This window comes from Protomyctophum bolini (assembly GCF_963924005.1).
Source record: "Protomyctophum bolini genome assembly, chromosome: 5".
In the NCBI taxonomy this organism is placed as follows: Eukaryota; Metazoa; Chordata; class Actinopteri; order Myctophiformes; family Myctophidae; genus Protomyctophum; species Protomyctophum bolini.
Genome location: NC_137866.1, coordinates 28,760,798 through 28,782,834, shown reverse-complemented (window position 1 = coordinate 28,782,834; position 22,037 = coordinate 28,760,798). Strand labels below are relative to the sequence as shown.

Genomic DNA, 22,037 nt, shown 5'->3' with positions numbered 1-22,037 from the left:
GGAGTTTGTCCTGATGCTAAGGAACCAAAATAGAGCGCAGAAAACGTCAACCAGTAATTTGTTGACAACAATAACGATAATCTAATAACTTACAACAGTGTTGAACAAGTGCTACTACTTTCTTTGTAGTCTGTGTGAATACATAAATTAATAAATAAACACACAGATACTCCTAGAAAATAAATACATTAAATAATAGCTATACGCATGAAAGGCGACTCTGAAACTCCGTTCCTTGCTGGTCTGCTGCCATGCTAGCTCAAACACCTTCAACTGATCCAGAAGCCTGGGTCTTCAAACTCCCAAAACCTTCACCAGCACTTGTTGGCTATTGGTTTTTTGTGATAGATGCCAGTTATACTCTGCAGATGTATGTTGGTTTACTTATACAGAACAGTGCCCACCACGACCAGTTAATAACCATTTGTTAGCAATCTAATTAAAGAGCATGTGTTAATTTCAATAAATGTGACATTAAAACGGATCCGATTGATGTGTTTCTGAATTCAGGGCAGATGTGTGTTTGTGTGTTTGTGTGTTGCGTGTGCGTGTGTGTGTGTGTGTGTGTGTGTGTGTGTGTGTGCACGCGCAGCATCATGGTGTCTACTGTACTGTACTATAACAGGAGAGAATACACCATCTTCACATTCATGAATGGATATCGTTGCTGTCTGGGAGGAGCGAGACCTCATACCTCCATATACGACCCGCGATCTCGGACCGTGTTGTGAGCTTGTAGATCTGCTATTTTTGTAAAAAAAAAGAATAAGACCAAAATAGTGACGACGCGTTGAAAGTGTCGTCATAAACATTCAACCAATGAAAATGATTACCGGTAACAACAACGTTGTGGATAAATAATGAACTACAATTGGACCACAGGTTGTTTCTTGAACCATTTCCTTAAAGGGAACGGTTTTGGACATACAGTACAAGGTTTCTGCCCGACAACAGCGACGATATCCTCACAGTATGTGTTCTACGGCAAAAATACTGTTTGTGTGAGTGTGTGTGTGGGGAACAAAATACAGTATACATGTACTAGGGCTGGGTACTGCCAAAAACCTCCACGAGACGCGTTGATTTTTAATAATGGCCGCGCGTCCTACTAAATGTAGTCCTATATAGACAACCGTTTGCCGATTGAATGAATCAATTTGGATGAAGAAAAAAACCAGACCTGTCTGAAGTGAGTGGTGCTGTACTGTACTGTACTGTACTGTATACAGACATAGCTGTCTATAGGAGTGGTTGCACCACTCAAAAACTTAGTGGATAACATTTTAAACGAAAGGACAAAAATAAAACAAATAATGTTTTGATGGATAAAATAATGCAAAAGATTGAATCAATCATATATTATATATCGTAACCGTCAGACAGAAACTGATTCTGGTTTGTTTTCACACACAGCATTTCCTGCCTCATCAATAAAGTATACGATACGATACGATTATCGGCAAGGAATACGAAATAGGATTATTGCCATATGGATTAATTGAACCCACCCCTGGTACCGTACGTACTACTGTATAACCCCACCAGAACACCAGAAAATAAATGGAGGGTCAAACCGGATCATTTTTCACATCATGTAACCGACATTCATTTCTTGACTTCACGTTCGTTCCATATATCAGATATGCAGTAGAGTATAGCGGTCAGTTTTTTGGAGTATGAGCATAATTAATAATGAAATACTGGAAAACGGATGAAGAGGCAATTTTCTTTTCCAGTTTCCTTGTGGAGAAATCTGGCGTAGGATGTATTTCTGCAAAGGCGTGCGTGTGTATGTGTGTGCGTGGTGCATGTGTGGTGTGTGTGTGTGTGTGTGGTGTGTGTGTGTGTGTGCGCGGTGCCTTCAGGTCCGGTAGATCATGGCAGCGGTCACAGCGGTCAGGGCTACAGCCACGGCGGGACCCCAGATCATCCAGGTATTCTGAAAACGGAGACACAGAAACAGAAGAGAGGAGAGGAGGCGAACGTCAGGAAACTCCTAAAAACAACATGGAACCTGTCCCACCGCGGCCAAGAGGCAAGCAGCAGTAAAGGCCTGCTCATAGTCCAGTTTTTTGGTGAAGAGGTGACCACCGAAAACTACAACATGAGGTCACTGAGCCGCGGTGGTCACGGCTCGACACACGACACATCTGGGGTTTTTTACACCTCTTCACCGAAAACTGGACTATGAATAAGCCTTAATGGGACACTTCAGCCCTTTTGCAACCAGATCTTATTTGAATGATGTTTGGGGAGACAAGAAACACTTTCCTGGGGTTTTTAGATATTTTAGTATTTCATCCATGATGTCATGGACACTGGGCTCACTTACTTCCTGGACTGCATGTTGTCTCAGTAAGACTGTCTCAGACGACCCCCTATCCACAAGGAGGAGCAGTGCACCAAAGCATAATTGGAATTGTAGTCCACGAAGGAAGTGAGCCCACATATTACCCACATAAAAAAACCCAGGGAAGTGTTTCTTGTCTCCCAAAAAGACATCATTAAAATAAGAGGTGGTTGAGTGGCCCTTGTTTCAACCCTGTCCCACCGCGGTTAAGAGGGAAGCAGACCTCATGGAGGTCACCACCACAGCAGCAGCAGAAGACAACATGGGGTTAAGAACATCTGGCACAAGTAGAAACACAGCGGCCGTGGCTCCTGAACCGTTAGCGGTACTTCTATAGAAAGCTTCCAATGCGGGGCTTCTTAAGGTAACGTAATCTGATTGACTATCCGTCTTCCTGGAAATCAATATCACTCGGTAGCTACACAACACCAGGCCATACCTAAACTTAACCACACAAACACCATGCCATACCTATGATAGGTGAACATTCTGGGGGGGAAAAAGCCAATCTACAAGCTCACAACGATCGCCTATTTTTGGTCGCCGAGATTTGGTGTACAATTTACAATTTAGGCATTTAGCAGACGCTAAAGAAATAGTCGACATAGAAATAGTCATCTAGGATGATAGGTAAACCAATAACTTATCAGCAGTCTAACAGTAAAATACCCCTAACCCTAAAGAAGGAGAATCATCTGTAACTAAATGCCTACAAAAAAACACCGTCTTTAAATGGCCAAATGCGGCACACGATGCGTCGTGGTTATACGAACGACACTGCAGCGGGTTCAGGAGCCACTGCCGATAAAGGAAGGTACCAACGCATGGAGAGAGAGAAACAGTTGTTAAAGCATTTTTTTAGCCATCCATCCATCCAGACAAGACAAGCAGGTGTCAGACGGTTAGAGAGGTTAGACATCGTTGCCCTCTCCGGGGGCAGCAGGTTGGTTGGTTGGTTTCTCACGTTCATGCAACGTTCCCAAGAGAGACGGATGCATGGAAATGAGGGGAGGGCAGGCTGAGTGGACTCTCACGTGTACCTTAATTCTACCACAATGCGCCTGTAGGGGCCGCTACGGCGCCGAAGCACCACAGCAGCAAAACCAGGACGAGGCTGATGAGTGTGGCTTGAACGGGCAGCATTAGGGACATCTACAGGAGGGAAGCGATATTACAGTGATCAACTGCAGAAGGGACATGCTGTATGGTTGGGAATTATAGCGGTGTAAAACGATACATTTTAACAGCGATATGATACGTTTAACTAGAAGGCGTCGTGAAAAAATCAGACTGGTATTGGAACTAGAATGACAGCTCTCATAAATGATCTTTGTGGGGTTCTCTCCTTCTCTCCTGAGTAGATGAACGTTGTTCTAACGCTTACAACAACGTTCCAACTAACCAAATCTAATCTAGAATCAAACCTAATTTTTTAATTGCTCTTTACTAAAGCGAGAAAAATAGGTTTTTCTGCGAGCTGTGTTTAGCCTCATTGAAACGCTTTGACCAGGCATTGACCAACCTGTCCAGGTTGTGGCCATGACAGGTTTGGTGGGCAGTGTTGATTTCGTCGACTAAAAACTTTTTTCACTGAAGAAAACGAAATAAAAACTAAACATACAGTAGGTTATGATGATAAAAAACTATAGACTAAATGTACTGACAATTTCATCAACAAATAGTGGACTAGTGGAGAACAGATCCAGTAGAACTAAAAGACGAGTCATTTTACTTTTTGTAAAATGTTGCATTTGGTTGCGCTCCGGTGTCGTGCTCTGAAACTATATGATCTACAAGCTGCGACGCGTCATCAGGAGCTTGTACATCGGCTATTATTAGCATGCAACCTAGTGTAAGATCAAATCAGGCATTAGGGAGGGTATAAAGGAATGGCCAAAACAAGAGGGAATCGTCAAGGAACCGTAATCGTTCAAATCCTAAAGGCAGTGATCAATGAGGACATACTGTAGGCGTAGGACTGATCAATGAGGACATACTGTAGGACTGATCAATGAGGACATACTGTAGGACTGATCAATGAGGACATACTGTAGGACTGATCAATGAGGACATACTGTAGGACTGATCAATGAGGACATACTGTAGGCGTAGGACTGATCAATGAGGACATACTGTAGGCATAGGACTGATCAATGAGGACATACTGTAGGACTGATCAATGAGGACATACTGTAGGACTGATCAATGAGGACATACTGTAGGACTGATCAATGAGGACATACTGTAGGACTGATCAATGAGGACATACTGTAGGACTGATCAATGAGGACATACTGTAGGACTGATCAATGAGGACATACTGTAGGACTGATCAATGAGGACATACTGTAGGACTGATCAATGAGGACATACTGTAGGTGTAGGACTGATCAATGAGGACATACTGTAGGACTGATCAATGAGGACATACTGTAGGACTGATCAATGAGGACATACTGTAGGTGTAGGACTGATCAATGAGGACATACTGTAGGACTGATCAATGAGGACATACTGTAGGACTGATCAATGAGGACATACTGTAGGCGTAGGACTGATCAATGAGGACATACTGTAGGACTGATCAATGAGGACATACTGTAGGCGTAGGACTGATCAATGAGGACATACTGTAGGCGTAGGACTGATCAATGAGGACATACTGTAGGCGTAGGACTGATCAATGAGGACATGTAGGCATAGGACTGATCAATGAGGACATACTGTAGGACTGATCAATGAGAACATACTGTAGGCATAGGACTGATCAATGAGGACATACTGTAGGCATAGGACTGATCAATGAGGACATACTGTAGGCGTAGGACTGATCAATGAGGACATACTGTAGGACTGATCAATGAGGACATACTGTAGGACTGATCAATGAGGACATACTGTAGGACTGATCAATGAGGACATACTGTAGGACTGATCAATGAGGACATACTGTAGGACTGATCAATGAGGACATACTGTAGGACTCATCAATGAGGACATACTGTAGGCGTAGGACTGATCAATGAGGACATACTGTAGGCGTAGGACTGATCAATGAGGACATACTGTAGGACTGATCAATGAGGACATACTGTAGGACTGATCAATGAGGACATACTGTAGGCATAGGACTGATCAATGAGGACATACTGTAGGACTGATCAATGAGGACATACTGTAGGACTGATCAATGAGGACATACTGTAGGACTGATCAATGAGGACATACTGTAGGCGTAGGACTGATCAATGAGGACATACTGTAGGACTGATCAATGAGGACATACTGTAGGACTGATCAATGAGGACATACTGTAGGACTGATCAATGAGGACATACTGTAGGCGTAGGACTGATCAATGAGGACATACTGTAGGACTGATCAATGAGGACATACTGTAGGCATAGGACTGATCAATGAGGACATACTGTAGGACTGATCAATGAGGACATACTGTAGGACTGATCAATGAGGACATACTGTAGGACTGATCAATGAGGACATACTGTAGGCGTAGGACTGATCAATGAGAACATACTGTAGGACTGATCAATGAGGACATACTGTAGGCGTAGGACTGATCAATGAGGACATACTGTAGGCATAGGACTGCATGTGTGTGGTGAGGTGACAGAATGTCCTTGTGAATCCATGCACAGATTCACACTGTCACTCATAGAGCAGACGGCAGACCCCCCCTCCCCGGGGGGCTTTGAGGGGGTACCATGAGGGAGACCCCCCTAAGGATCTCCCCGGGGGGCTTTGAGGGGGTTCCATGAGGGAGACCCCCCCTAAGGATCTCCCCGGGGGGCTTTGAGGGGGTTCCATGAGGGAGACCCCCCTAAGGATCTCCCCAGGGGGCTTTGAGGGGGTACCATGAGGGAGACCCCCCTAAGGATCTCCCCAGGGGGCTTTGAGGGGGTTCCATATGTGTGTATTATGTTACTTGCTTGTTCGTTGTATAATTAGTTACTTTTTCAAAGTTTAATATACAGCATACTGAACGAACACTCTTTCTTTTGGCAATCTGTGGTCTCTAGGCTTCTCGCCACATGGGCTCTGTAAAATGCTACGGGTACCCGAGACTTTTGTTGAGGAAAGCTGGTGATCACATGTGCACACCAGCACACGCACACGCACACCCCTCACCTTGCTTCCTCTGTCCTGCAGAGCCTTCATATCTGCGTTGCATTCCTGGAGCTGCTCTGTGATCGACTGCTTCTCCTGCTCGCTGCTCTCGTGTCTCTCCTTCAGGTCTGACAGCTCGGCCCGGGCGTCGTCACACTGCCGTCGAAAAGGAACAACAGAGCGGGGTGTCGGGTTACACACAGTCTAACCTCGCGTCACCAGGCTGTCCACCTCGGAGGAAAGCCTGGTCTCTGTTACAGAAGTGCCGTGTTGTGAACCGGTCTGGAGCGGATGATATCGTTACGTCATGTTGTAGTATTGTTTTGTAGTCATCAGGATGATATCGTTATGTCATGTTGTAGTATTGTTTTGTAGTCATCAGGATGATATCGTTACGTCATGTTGTAGTATTGTTTTGTAGTCATCAGGATGATATCGTTACGTCATGTTGTAGTATTGTTTTGTAGTCATCAGGATGATATCGTTACGTCATGTTGTAGTATTGTTTTGTAGTCATCAGGATGATATCGTTACGTCATGTTGTAGTATTGTTTTGTAGTCATCAGGATGATATCGTTACGTCATGTTGTAGTATTGTTTTGTAGTCATCAGGATGATATCGTTACGTCATGTTGTAGTATTGTTTTGTAGTCATCAGGATGATATCGTTACGTCATGTTGTAGTTAGTTAGTTAGTTTCATTTATTGTCCACGTGTGGAAATTCATCTTCGGTCTCAAACAGTAAAAAACAAACGGTTACAACAACAGCAACGACACTTAACACAATTATTTTCACATGGCAAAAAAAGTGCAGGACAACAGTGGCAGATACATTGGAAAAACAAACAAATCTAGCGAGACATGGTATCATTTAGTGCCTTAATAGTAGTATTGTTTTGTAGTCATCAGGATGATATTGTTACGTCATGTTGTAGTATTGTTTTGTAGTCATCAGGATGATATCGTTACGTCATGTTGTAGTATTGTTTTGTAGTCATCAAAACAATACTACAACATGACGGTAGCAATATCATCCGCTCCTGATCGGATCATAAACCCTGAAAGGGAATGCTGCCCAGGCTACACACATTCACATGACACAAATTAATTCCAAGCAATGTCTTTACATCAGTGGTTTTAAACCTTTTTCACGTCAATTAAGGCCCATTATATATTGGGCATTTGTGCCACGGAACCACAATTTGATGGGATTTAGCCTCGCAGACCCCAAACTGAAGAATATTTTGTTGTCGTTGGCTAAGATTTTGTCCACAATTCAATGCTGTTGGCAAACATTGATAAAAATAACAATTCTTCTACGTTCTCTATTGTGTACACTTTTTGTAAATTAAGTAATGCAGATGTATATCTAACACTAATGTAACTCTTGAGATCTATATAAGGGTCCATTTGGTATACTGACTCTCCATCATTTAGCTGGGGGATCACCTGGAACCCCCTCCTCAAGGACCACTGCTTACATGACCCGGAGAACAGAGGACACTTGTTCTACACAGCCCCGGGTGAATGCACAGCAACTATTAAGCCTAGAAAAGACAATAGGCTCTATGCACATCAGCCATTTTGGAAATGACTCTTCCTACTACTGCCTTCGCAGACCCATGAGCCCCCGTCAGAGACGGCATGTCATTAAACACACTAGGAAAAAGAAGTGACCAGTTAAAGCCTGATTTGTTAAATTGCCAAAATAGCTGATCTATGAGCTCACAATGTATCGTGAGTTGCTTTGCATTGTGAGCTTGTAGATCAACTATGTTTTTTAATGTAAAGTAATGACGCGCCCACAATAGCGAGGCCAGTTGTAAAGAGATTAATGCATGGTTTCAGAAAGAAAACGAGCGTCTATAGGTGATCTGAAATCTGATTAATCTGCAAAAAAAAAAAGAATCGGAGCTTCAAAAGAGCTGAATTTGGAGCTTAAAATGTTAAAGATGGAGTGCCCCCCCCCGCCTTTATCATACAACTACAGCTGTGGGTGCGGCTTAAGTTCAGTTGGATCACCACCCACCAGGCAAACCAGGCATACTTAATGAACTGGTGGGGGTGCACACATGAAAACGACATTTTAACAAATACTATACACTTTTTTGAAAATAATTCTTCCTCCTTATATAACAGTAATTAAGACCTGATGATCATGTTTTAGGGTGGAAAAAAATCATGGCACTCCAACTTTAAAGCTAGGGGATGGCAATAATGAATAGTCTATGTATCATAAGATTTTAGTTGACTAAATCTACAGTTGATTTAGTCGACTAAAATGTATTTTGTTAGGCCTTGATGCTGCCGTAATGACTGTTATTACACTTGCTGAAAATAGCAGATCTACAAGCTCACAAAGCATCGCAGCGTGACGTGTTGTGAGCTTGTAGATCTGCTATTTTCAGCATGCAGTAAGTGCAAGTGTAAAATGACTTATACTGGATCTCTTGTCCACTAGTCCCTTCCTAACATTTTAGTCTAGTTTTTATTGTCAGTATATTTAGTCATAGTTTTTATGTCGTTTTTGTCAGTGAAAAAAGGTAGTCGACGATTTTTTTCTATCATAGTATTAGTCGACGAAAACAACACTGCCCCCCCCCCCGCGCTTCCCCCTGTTATGGGTTCCTCAGCTCAGCCTCAGCTGCCTGACTCAGACGACACATAGCTGCATAAGCTTGATAACCTTGACGTGATGATTGTCTACTACTGTATTTGTAAAAAATACAGTAGTAGACAATCGAGTGCTCATAGCACTCGGTGCCGCGCTATGAGCTTGTAGATCTGCTATTTTTACAATAGCTAAAGTATAACATAATGCTTTAAAACGTATAACATAATGCTTTAAAACACCAAAAGGGGTTCCCGCCCCCTGCATGGCCCCACCTACCTCTCTCTGCAGCTCTGTGGCATGGCTCCCGGCCTCCTCCAGTCTGGCCTGGAACGAGGTGCTGTCTTCAAGGTGCTGAGACCTCAGCTCCGCCAGCCTCTTCTCCAGCTCCTCCTGGGACCTCTCCAGAGCCTCCAGGCTGGAGCTCAGCTCCGCGTTCTGGCCACGTGCACTATACGGCAGAGAAACAAACCAGGTCAGGGGTCACGTGCACTATACGGCAGAGAAACAAACCAGGTCAGGGGTCACGTGCACTATACGGCAGAGAAACAAACCAGGTCAGGGGTCACGTGCACTATACGGCAGAGAAACAAACCAGGTCAGGGGTCACGTGCACTATACGGCAGAGAAACAAACCAGGTCAGGGGTCACGTGCACTATGGCAGAAACAACCAGTGGAGGTGCTCCGATCGATCGGCCACCGATCAGTGACCGGCCTGATTTTCACTCTAAATGACTCGATCGGTGATCGGCAGGCAATTCACCCCATCTGGAGAAACCGTTCTTTTATACCATTTTAAGTGGTATCAAATATATCATAGTCATAATATAGTAGATATAATAGTATATTATCTTTGTGACATGGCCTCAACAACTTCCTCCCCACACACACAGGAACAGTTTTTTGATGTGGGTTTTGACATAATATACGGTAATAATTTTGGACATATTCAAATTCTCCCCTCATGCACAATATCGGTAACGGCCGATCGTTAGAAAAACAAGTGATCGGGATCGGTCCCTAAAAACCTGATCGGAGCAGCTCAAACAACCAGGTCAGGGGGTCAAGTTTGAAGAGGAACGAGGAAGTGGACGTATTGCGGGGATGAGACGGATCGAGGGAGCTTTGTTTTTGTTAGGTATATTTGCCTAGTAACAGTGTTGATTTCGTCGACTAAAACTAAGACAAAAAATGTTCGTCGACTACCTTTTTTCACTGACGAAAACTAAATGGAAACTAAATGAAAACTAAGCTATGATGACTAAAACTAAGACTAAATATATTGACAATGTCGTCAACAAATTAAAACTAGACTAGACTGTTAGGAAGTGGACAAGAGATCCAGTCTAAGTCATTTTACACTTGGTTGCATGCTGAAAATATCCGATCTAAGAGATTGTCATTTCGACGGCATCAAGGACCGCCAAAACACATTTCAGTCGACACATTTAAATCAACTGTAGATCTAAACCGACCAAAATCTTGTGACATTTAGTCGACTAAAACTAGACCAACACTGAAACATTCCATGGTTGAATAAATGTGACAAAAAATAAATTAAAAACTATTCAAGAGACTATACGACTAAAACTAAAAATCAAAACGTGCCGCCAAAAACAACAACAACACTGGAACACTGACCTGGTCAGGTCCTTGTCCAGCTGCTGCTGTTTCTTCAGCATGGCGTCGTTGTCAGAGCGCAGGGCAGCGATGTCCGCCTGCAGGCTGGCCTTCTCCGCACGGTGGCTCCTATAGTGGACACAGGGGACAGGAGTTATCATGGTGGCTTCTATAGAGGACACAGGGGGACAGGGGTTATCATGGTGGCTCCTATAGTGGACACAGGGGACAGGAGTTATCATGGTGGCTTCTATAGTGGACACAGGGGGACAGGAGTTATCATGGTGGCTTCTATAGTGGACACAGGGGACAGGAGTTATCATGGTGGCTCCTATAATGGACACAGGGGGACAGGAGTTAACATGGTGGCTCCTATAATGGACACAGGGGGACAGGAGTTATCATGGTGGCTCCTATAGTGGACACAGGGGACAGGAGTTATCATGGTGGCTTCTATAGTGGACACAGGGGGACAGGAGTTATCATGGTGGCTTCTATAGTGGACACAGGGGACAGGAGTTATCATGGTGGCTCCTATAATGGACACAGGGGGACAGGAGTTAACATGGTGGCTCCTATAATGGACACAGGGGACAGGAGTTATCATGGTGGCTTCTATAGTGGACACAGGGGGACAGGAGTTATCATGGTGGCTTCTATAGTGGACACAGGGGGACAGGAGTTATCATGGTCGCTCCTATAATGGACACAGGGGACAGGAGTTATCATGGTGGCTTCTATAGAGGACACAGGGGGACAGGGGTTATCATGGTGGCTCCTGGACATGGGGATCATGGGACCATAATTGTTATTAGTATTATGACGTTAGAGTGTCCGCCCTGAGACTGGGAGGTCGGTAGCCTCGGTCCCAGGCTTACTTATCTGCGAAAAGAAAAGCCTGGTTAAGGCTAAGGCAGAGAAGCTATCGGCGGTTGTATCCTCCGGAACAGCCGTCAAATGTATTTCCCCCGGATACGATATTTTCCCGACCAATCACAACACTTTTACGTTTCATTCAGAGAATGTAAACTCATTTGTAAAGCATCAACTATTTCACTTCCGCTAAAATCCCGCAACATCCGCTGATAGTCTTTTCAGCTTAGGTCTTGCCCAGGGTGGGAGGTCGGGGGTTCGATCCCCGGCCCGGGTGATACCAAAGACTGTAAAGAATGGGACCCAATGCCTCCCTGCTTGACACTAGGTTGGATTGCGACATACTAGCGTCATGTCCAGGGGGTGTACTTGTACATCAAGCTGCCTCACGCTACAGAAACAGAAGATAGGCTCATGGCTAGGCAAAGCTACTTACTTACTTTCCCCCCTGACAGAGAGCAGTTTTGGACATGTGAGGTCTCCACCCTACCTGAACAGGTCTTCCTTCTCGGCCCGCAGGGCGGCACACTCCTTCTGCAGAGCTCCCTTATCCTTCTCAGACTTGTTAACGATGTCCTGCTTCTCCGAGCGCAGGCCAGAGCACTCCTTCTGGAGGCTGACGCACTCCTGGTGCATCGACTGCACCTCACCGGCTACAAGACAGCATGTTTACAGACACCGTTAAAATTATATTCAATTCACCTGCTGCAAGACAGCATGTTACAGACACCGTTAAAATGATATTCAATTCACCTGCTGCAAGACAGCATGTTACAGACACCGTTAAAATTATATTCAATTCACCAGCTACAAGACAGCATGTTACATGACGCTGTTAAATTATATTCAATTCACCTGCTACAAATAACACGTAGTTAAAGACACCGTTAAAACTTAAATGATATGTACTGTAATTCACCTGCTACAAGGATTCTGATCCCCCCAAAAACAGAGCGCAAAAATCAGCTGTAGCTAATGTGATCATCGTCTATTTAAGAGTCTTCAGAAGCATATATACTGTATATATTTTAACCTCGCGGTAACGGCGATTTTGTATTGAGCCGCTATAACATGGACGCGTTGTTCAATCCAGCTCAATCTGCGACGTAATTATTCAGAGAAAAACGGCTACATAGATCAGCGGCCCCAGCATTGTGTGCGGGCCGCACGTTGTATCTACACTGTGTGCGCGCGTGCCCGTGCATTTGTGGCGACCCGTGCACGCAATGTCCCAGGGACATTTTATGAGTCTCACTTCAACGACGTCATATTTAGCCTTTTTTTCTTTTTACAAATTGCAGCATTTAACTCCCATTTAATTTCCTATGGTTTGTGATTGTATTCATGTAGAAAACAGAAGAAGAAATTATTATTATAACTAAAGCTAGCAATTTTAGACCCATTCACAATATTTACTCTAAATACTTGGTTCAAAGTCGTGAAACAGTTCAAAATGGAGAGGACGGGTGTTGAGGTGGCCCGCTTACGATCCAGATTTTAAGCCTGGTGTGTACGATCAAACTTTCAGGCGATGGTTTTTCCTCTTACAGTACTGCCATGAAAGGCAATGTGTTATTGAACTTTGAACAATTGAAAAATATGTGTATGTGCATAGATAACAAGGACTTTTTTAGATACCTCCAAATACGAGAGTACTTCATGGGGTAGGTGAAAGCATCCGAGCCGGTGGCCTCAAACGATCTCATACAGGTTTTTATTCAGGCATATAAGCATGAGTCCAAAAGAGTAGTGTCCAGTATATATAATGCCCTGGTTTCAGCTAGGTCTAACTCCACAGAGTACATTAAAACTAATTGGGAAAAAGAGTTGGAGATTACCATCACATCAGAAGAATGGGCAAACATGTGCAAAACACAAATTACATCCACCAACTCAAGAATGTGGAGAGAATTCTGTTGGAAGAACTTAATGAGATTTTTTATTACTCCCAAAATTAAATCAAGACAACTGAAAACAGAACAGCCTTGCTGGAGACAATGTGGCCACAAGGAAGCGGGCCACGCTCATATTTTCTGGTCTTGTCCTAAAATTCAGAAATACTGGCAGGATATTCACTCCACTTTGGAGACCATTCTGTGTTTTGAGATACCTCTGTCTGTTTCTTTTCTACTGTTGGGAAATATCCCTGAAGAGTTTCTAACACATGATAAATATTTAATCAAGATCCTCTTAGCATCAAGTAAAAAAGCAATCACATGACGCTGGTACCAACAGGACCCACCAACGAAAGATCAATGGATGGACATTATTGAGGAACTGTATTCTATGGAAAAACTAACATTCATACTGAAACTACAAGAGGATAAATTCTATAAAAAATGGGAAAAGTGGAATCTCTTCTCTCAGCCTAGCGATATTGCAATAGAATTTCATTGAATGTTTATTGTAATATGAAAAATGCACCCTTTTTTCTTTTACTTTTTGTCCTTTTTCTTTTCTTTTTCTTTCCCGTATTGTCTTGTTAGTTGAGTTTTTGTTTGTGTCTGTTCTTCTCCAATAAAAATTAAGTGAAAAATAAATAAATAACTAAAGCTAGCAAAATAAACTAGAATAAAAACAGTACAGTAGTACAGTAGTGCATCCCGTGGATGCAGAGGTCGTTGTTTTATTGCGTCCCTTAACAATAAACTGGGATGCAAAATGCACCCTATTTTAAATCTCTGACCTTGTATCTCGGCAGTCTTCTGCCACTGTTTTCCTTGCTGCTGGAGGTCACTTTGGAGGCCGTCGATCTCTCTCTGGTGCTTGCCGGCGGCCTGGCGCCATTGGTCGGCGTCCTTGGTGACGGTCGCTAGGTCACCCTGGGCGAAGGCGAGCTGCCGCTCGCGCTCCTCCAGGGCGGCACGCAGGGACCTCACCTCGTCCTGGGCACCCTGCACTTCCTTCAGTGACCTGTTGGAGGCGTCGTCCCTCTGCTGCTTGACCAGGCCCATTTCATCCTGGAGCTGCTTCAGTTGGCCTGCAACGCAGCGTTGATTTCGTCAACAGATAAAAACTAGACTAAAACTGTTAGGAAGGGACTAGTGGACCAGAGATCCAGTATAAGTCATTTTACACTATAAAAATAAAAATAGCATAAAAATAGCAGATCTACAAGCTCACAGTGTGAGCTTGTAGATCGGCAATTTTCAGCAGGTGTAAACCAGAATGATCTGTTTTTGGCCGACCCCCAGCTGAAAATGTGTTGTTCCAGGCTCCAGGGACCTCCCCCCAGAAGCAAAGATTTGAGTTAAAAACGTTCGCTCTGAAAGAATATAATATATTCAAAGACGTGCGCCATATTTTCGTTCAAAAATATAGCAGATCTACAAGCTGCACTATGAGCTTGTAGATCTGCTATATTTCAATATTTAAAGTACTGTATAACATAATGCTTAAACCACCAAATCACTAAAGAGAGTTTAAAACAATCTAAAGAGGGTTTAACCCATTCAGGGCGGGAACCCCTTTTGGTGTTTTAAGCATTATGTTATACTTTAGCTATTGAAAAATAGCAGATCGAGCAGTAGATCTAGTATTTTGGAAAAATCGTGAAAATGTGTCACAAATCTTTGAATATCTTTCAGAGCAAACGTTTTTAACTCAAATCTGTGCTTCTGGGGGGGGGGGGGTCCCTGGAACTACATAATTTCAGATGGGGGTCGGTGGCCAAATACAGATTATTCTGGGGGTCCTTGACATGAAAATGTTTTTTTCAGAAAACTTTTAGGATCTAATTCTAAACGGGTTATGATAACCTTGTAAAAGAAGTGAAGAGGGTTTAAAATGATCTAACCTTGTAAAGGTTTAGTAAAGACAGTTTAAAATCATCTAACCTTGTAAAAGAAGTAAAGTGGGTTTAAAATGACCTAACCATGCAAAAGCTTGATCTGATTTCCAGACTCCTCCGCTCGCAGCAAGTTTTCGCGGCGTGCATCTTCCAGGTGACCTACATGAACACGAAGGTCAAGGTTTTCATCACGTCTGTCTGTGTGTGTGTGTGTGTGTGTGTGTGTGTGTGTGTGTGTGTGTGAGCGCGCGTGCATGTGAGTGAGTGAGCAGGCCCTATGCACAGCAGCCATATTGGACTTCCTTCACTCCGGGTTCCTTATCATGCATGTCTGTCCAATATGGCCGCCGGCTGTGCTGTGCACATACAGTAGTGTGTGTTATTGCATACCTCGGAGCTCTATGCAGGTGCGTCTGTCTTCGCCGGCCAGCTCCTGAGCTTCCAGCAGTTGGTCGTTGAGATGCTGGATGACCTTCTCCGAGTCGCCCACGTCGTTGGAGCGCTTCAGCTCCTCTGAGAGAACAGCAACACAAAGGCAAGAGTGATCAGTTCAGATCAGTTCAGTTCAGTTCAGTTGTTCTTCTGGATCGGACTAGTGAAGAAACACGGGGAAGGTTGCCATAATTATATTAGATTAGGCTCTTCCAAGACAGATTTTGCGCTCTCATTAGAAGGCGGGTGTAAGTGCCATCCAGCCGTTTCTCTCTTTCTTTGAGAGTGTCCATGTCTCGAAGCCATAGACTATACCATAACCGGTAGTCACTATAGAATCGGCTAGACGGTCATCCTAAATATTTGTATTGAGGGGCGCTAGCCCCTCCTATACACAGCTTTTGTCCACACACGTCTCAAGATTTGCCATTGACAATGAAAGTGGAATTCACGCTAAAAAATCCCGCTAAATATGACGTAAATTAAACATCAAAACGCCATTGACATTGAAGGGTCAACTTACGTCATATGTAAACGAGCAAATCAGCATGTTAGTGGGCTTGGCCAATAAGGGACCACCTTATGTACCTTAGCAATGTCAAATGTCCACTATCATAAATTGATGTACGATGACAAGAGCGCCCCACATTTCACACGGATGTGATCCTTTTACTTTTATAAGCTGGGATGACCAGATCTTATTTTTCCTGGTAAATGGTGCACACATTGTGGTTGCTATAGCAATGCTTTGTCTTGTGTGTGACATCAAACCAGACCTATGCTCAGCCTATATAAAGAGTAAAGATGCTTTTAGGAATTCAGTGTTTTCAAATGATGACCAAGAGTGATATATACTGTATATGCACAGAGAGCTAGACAAAGATAGAGGTCAACAGCAAGCAAATAGAGATATAGTGGCAGAGAGGAGACTCCTACAGATCTTGTCTTCTGTTCTTTTAGTTGTCAGAAGCCGCCTTGTCTCAGACCTTCAACCATAATAACGCAAAGAGCAACCCGCTGTTACATCTACTGTCAAATGGCGAGTGTGCAAACCCCCCCTAGCTCTGTGACCAGACAACAAGACGCAAACGAACAATCTCATCAGCGGCCTGCTGAGACTTTCACTTGTGCGGGGGGAGTAAAGACTCCTAGGGTGACAAACTCAGCTGATCACATCTGTAAACCATGTGGCAAGAGCTTTCGACGTTTAGACCATCTGGAGTTACACCAGCGCATCCACACAGGAGAAAAATCTTACCACTGTAAACATTGTGACAAGAGTTTCATTAAGTCAAGTGACTTGAAGTAACACCAGCGTATCCACACTGGAGAAAAACCATACCAGTGTAAACAGTGTGACAAGAGTTTCATTCAGTCAGGTAACTTGAAGTCCCACCAGCGTATCCACACAGGAGAAAAACCATACCACTGTAAACAGTGTGACAAGAGTTTCATTAAGTCAAGTGACATGAAGAAACACCAGCGTATCCACACTGGTGAAAAACCTTACCACTGTAAACAGTGTGACAAGAGTTTCATTCAGTCAGGTGACTTGAAGATACACCAGCGTATCCACACAGGAGAAAAACCATACCACTGTAAACAGTGTGACAAGAGTTTCATTAAGTCAAGTGACATGAAGAAACACCAGCGTATCCACACTGGTGAAAAACCTTACCACTGTAAACAGTGTGACAAGAGTTTCATTCAGTCAGGTGACTTGAAGATACACCAGCGTATCCACACAGGAGAAAAACCTTACCACTGTAAACAGTGTGACAAGAGTTTCATTAAGTCAGGTAACTTGAAGATACACCAGCGTATCCACACAGGAGAAAAACCATACCAGTGTAAACAGTGTGACAAGAGTTTCACTCAGTCAGGTGACTTGAAGATACACCAGTGTATCCACACAGGAGAAAAACCATACCACTGTAAACAGTGTGACAAGAGTTTCACTCAGTCAAGTGACTTGAATAAACACCAGCGTATCCACACTGGAGAAAAACCATACCACTGTAAACAGTGTGACAAGAGTTTAATTCAGTCAAGTAACTTGAAGTCCCACCAGCGTAATATACATACATGATCTTACCAAAAAGGTATGTTTTTTCTCCAGCATGGACACGCTAACACACTGTATACAGTCATTACAGTGTGATGCGTTTCAACCAGTTCAGAATCAGAATAACTTTATGTGTCATTTTCCCATGTACTTGCATACATAAAGAACATGAAATACCGTTTCCCCTCAGTTATTGGCAGTGCAACATAAAATGTAGAACCTATTTAAGAAACATATAAGCTAAAAACTAAAACAAACATATAAGACAAACATTTGAAAAAGAGCCCCAGTATGTATGACGACATGCAATTCATATAGAAAAGGGACGTGCAATTCATTCAATTAATATATTCTGCGATTTTTACAAAATAGCAGATCTACAAGCTCGGCACTCTGTCCAAGTCAAGCCCGAGATTGACGGGAGGCTAGATCGAGACGAGAACAGATTTAATCATTTTTTCCTCATTTGATAGGAGCAGTGACTCGAGTGGACTCGGTGAGGGACGAGTCCCGTGTCCCTTAATTGGTCCGAGACAGACCGAGTCAAGTCCAACAGGTCAAATGACGTGCGAGACAGAGTCGATGGAAATGTGGACTCGGGACGAGTCAAGGACTCGAGTACTACAACACTATCAGATACTACCCCATTCTGTGAGTACAACGCATCAGATACTACCCCACAGAGCCCTTTTCCACTGCTTGGTTCCAAAATTGCTCCAAAATTTGAACGTTAATAATGAATCGAGTGGGTAGAACCATACCTATATTAAATTGTTATCAACATGAAACTTCCCCAGTTGATTACTTACACCAAGACAATGATTTATTGTATTACAAACCTTATATAGGAAAATATGCAAACAATAGAAAATATGAAAAAGCTACTACTGTGGAAGGGTTATCATATATTAATTTACTTATATTGATCCTATAAACAATTTAATATAGGTATGGTTTTGCCCACTTAATTCATAATTAGTGTTCCTATTTTGGGGCTCTGGCTCATGGACTAAGAACCACAAAGAACTGAACTGGTTCCCATTGGGAAACAACCGGTGGAAAAGGGGCCTCTGTGAGTTTCTGAACCAAAGGACCGAACCATACAGAACCAAGTCTCGTCACTGTTCATTCTAGCTCAGTCCTAAATATTAAATTTAGCTAACATGTTAGATCATTTCCCAAGGGGTTAAAAAAATGGGCCCATTACATAAACTAATTACTAATCCCAAAAATAGAATATTATATCGTCTCGGTCGGGTGGAATTTTGGAAACCTCATATGTCCAAACGGTTACTTTTCAGGATTCAAATAAAAAATAGCAAGAGTACCAGACCTACAAGCTAAAAAATAGCTTGTATAGATGAGGGTCAGAGGAGGGCTGTGGACAGTCCAGAAACCTGTCTACTCGCTCTGTGTCTCAGAGGACAGTTCAGAAACCTGTCTACTCACTCCGTCTCAGAGGAGGAGGGCCGTGGACAGTTCAGAAACCTGTCTACTCGCTCCGTCTCAGAGGAGGAGGGGTGTGGACAGTTCAGAAACCTGTCTACTCGCTCCGTCTCAGAGGAGGAGGGGTGTGGACAGTTCAGAAACCTGTCTACTCGCTCCGTCTCAGAGGAGGAGGGGTGTGGACAGTTCAGAAACCTGTCTACTCGCTCTGTGTCTCAGAGGAGGAGGGCCGTGGACAGTTCAGAAATCTGTCTACTCGCTCTGTGTCTCAGAGGAGGAGGGGTGTGGACAGTTCAGAAACCTGTCTACTCGCTCTGTGTCTCAGAGGAGGAGGGCCATGGACAGTTCAGAAATCTGTCTACTCGCTCTGTGTCTCAGAGGACAGTTCAGAAACCTGTCTACTCGCTCTGTGTCTCAGAGGAGGACAGTTCAGAAACCTGTCTACTCGCTCTGTGTCTCAGAGGAGGACAGTTCAGAAACCTGTCTACTCGCTCTGTGTCTCAGAGGACAGTTCAGAAACCTGTCTACTCGCTCTGTGTCTCAGAGGAGATGGGGTGTGGACAGTTCAGAAACCTGTCTACTCACTCTGTGTCTCAGAGGACAGTTCAAAACCTGTCTACTCGCTCTGTGTCTCAGAGGAGTTGGGGTGTGGACAGTTCAGAAACCTGTTTACTCAATCTGTGTCTCAGAGGAGGAGGGCTGTGGACAGTTCAGAAACCTGTCTACTCGCTCTGTGTCTCAGAGGAGGGCCGTGGACAGTTCAGAAATCTGTCTATTCACTCTGTGTCTCAGAGGAGGGGTGTGGACAGTTAAGAAACATGTCTACTTGCTCTGTGTCTCAGAGGAGGACAGTTCAAAACCTGTCTACTCGCTCTGTGTCTCAGAGGAGTTGGGGTGTGGACAGTTCAGAAACCTGTTTACTCAATCTGTGTCTCAGAGGAGGAGGGCTGTGGACAGTTCAGAAACCTGTCTACTCGCTCTGTGTCTCAGAGGAGGGCCGTGGACAGTTCAGAAACCTGTCTATTCACTCTGTGTCTCAGAGGAGGAGGGGTGTGGACAGTTCAGAAACCTGTCTATTCACTCTGTGTCTCAGAGGAGGGGATGTGGACAGTTCAGAAACGGTAAATAATGGTAAATGGTTCATTTATATAGCACTTGTATCCAAAGCGCTTTACATACATTGTGCATTACATTCACCTATTCACACACACATTCATACACCGATGGCGGAGGAAACCATGCAAGGCACCAACCTGCTCATCGGGAGCAATTTGGGGTTCAGTGTCTTGCTCACGGACACTTCGACACCAACTCTGGGGGGAGCCCACAGGGATCGAACTGGGAACCTCACAGTTTCCATCCGGCCACTCTACCCATGAGACACTGCCGCCCCCATGCATCACCACAATGGCTTCTATAATTTCAACATCCTAACTTTACGGCCAGAGAAAGCCTGCCGTTTCTATATTAGCTTGGATTCCCCATCGATGATATCACTGGTAGGCGGGTTTCTGAACTGTCCACAGTCCTCCTCAGGCTGAGTGACTAGACAGAAAAACGGTGCCATCGTAGATAAACGAGCATTAGTGAGGACCAATTACTGTATATGAAGATAAGGTTGTAAACGTGTACTCCTTTAAGCGCTTTGCACAGCTTCAGAATGCTTGGCAGCGACACTGTGCACGCAGAGCAGCAGGGTGAAACAATAGGCCACACAGAGAATGCACTGTGCTTTGCTTTTTAGGGGTCGGAAAATAAGTTCCATGCCTTGCGATAACAGCGATACCCAGTCCCAGTGGATGTTTTTTTATATCCCCCCTTAATCTGCTGCGGCTACAAAAAGAGATGAGCTCATTTCATCTAGCAGGCAGAGGCAAAATGAAACAACACAGGAGAGACGGAATGGGTCAAGAATTTACACCATAAATGGACACCTCACATGTCCGTGACATCATGATGAAGTGCTATGTTAGTGCTGAAAACAGCTGTTTCACGGTCTGTCCTACTATATACGCGCCATCAGACACACAGGCGCATGTGCACATGCACACACACACGTGTGCACGCACAGCGAGCGAGCTTGACGATCTGCTATTTGTGGAGCGCAACACTGGCCGTGCAAATACATTATGAATCACGCATGACTCCAACCAGAGCCTGCAAACAAGTGGTTCTCAAAGTGGGTCCTTGAGGGAGTCCCTAGCTAAATGATAGATAGGAACCAAATGGACCCTTATGGGTGCTCTCAGAGTTAAATTAACATTGATTTTACAATATAAATTGGGGTCCCAGAGATAGAAATGCCATTAAATGGAGGCCCGTAGACTGTCAAACTGGGGGGTCCTTGAAATTAAAATGGTTGAGAATCACTCACTGCTAGAGCTGTAAAAATCGTCTCTTATGGGGGTCCTTGGCATATATTTTTCAAATGGGGGTCCATGAGCTAATAAATGTCAATTTGGGGGTCCTTGACATGAAACACTTTGAGAACCACTGCTGTAATCCATAACCTCCAAACGCCTAAACTAAATCTTCTTCTCCTAATTGTAACCCTAATTAAACATTGTTTTTAGCCATAAAGCCACTGGTGGAAAGTAACTAAGTACATTTACTAAAGTACCACAAGTACAACTTTGAGGTATTTCCTATTTCCAGTACTTTTACTTCTACTCCACTACATCTCGGAGGCATGTACTTTTACTACAGGTACTATACTACAG

At 43.8% G+C, this 22,037-nt stretch overlaps 1 protein-coding gene across 3 annotated transcripts in view; it reads right to left on the bottom strand.

Moving 5' to 3' along the window:
* Window positions 1–1,343: 1,343 nt before the first annotated feature.
* The window catches only part of slmapb (sarcolemma associated protein b), a 31,281-nt gene continuing 10,587 nt past the window's right edge, over window positions 1,344–22,037 (bottom strand). Inside the window, exons 4-12 of one of the 3 annotated variants that reach the window (XM_080764209.1) lie at window positions 15,765–15,887; window positions 15,459–15,533; window positions 14,271–14,564; window positions 12,075–12,237; window positions 10,733–10,840; window positions 9,370–9,541; window positions 6,500–6,634; window positions 3,391–3,502; window positions 1,344–1,939 (exon numbers count right to left, since the gene is read on the bottom strand). In XM_080764209.1, the coding sequence (XP_080620335.1) occupies window positions 3,398–3,502; window positions 6,500–6,634; window positions 9,370–9,541; window positions 10,733–10,840; window positions 12,075–12,237; window positions 14,271–14,564; window positions 15,459–15,533; window positions 15,765–15,887 (1,175 nt within the window). In that variant the 3' untranslated portion in view covers window positions 1,344–1,939; window positions 3,391–3,397. The remainder of the gene's footprint in view (window positions 1,940–3,390; window positions 3,503–6,499; window positions 6,635–9,369; window positions 9,542–10,732; window positions 10,841–12,074; window positions 12,238–14,270; window positions 14,565–15,458; window positions 15,534–15,764; window positions 15,888–22,037) is intronic. The other 2 variants (XM_080764210.1, XM_080764211.1) reach the window with 2 other exon arrangements.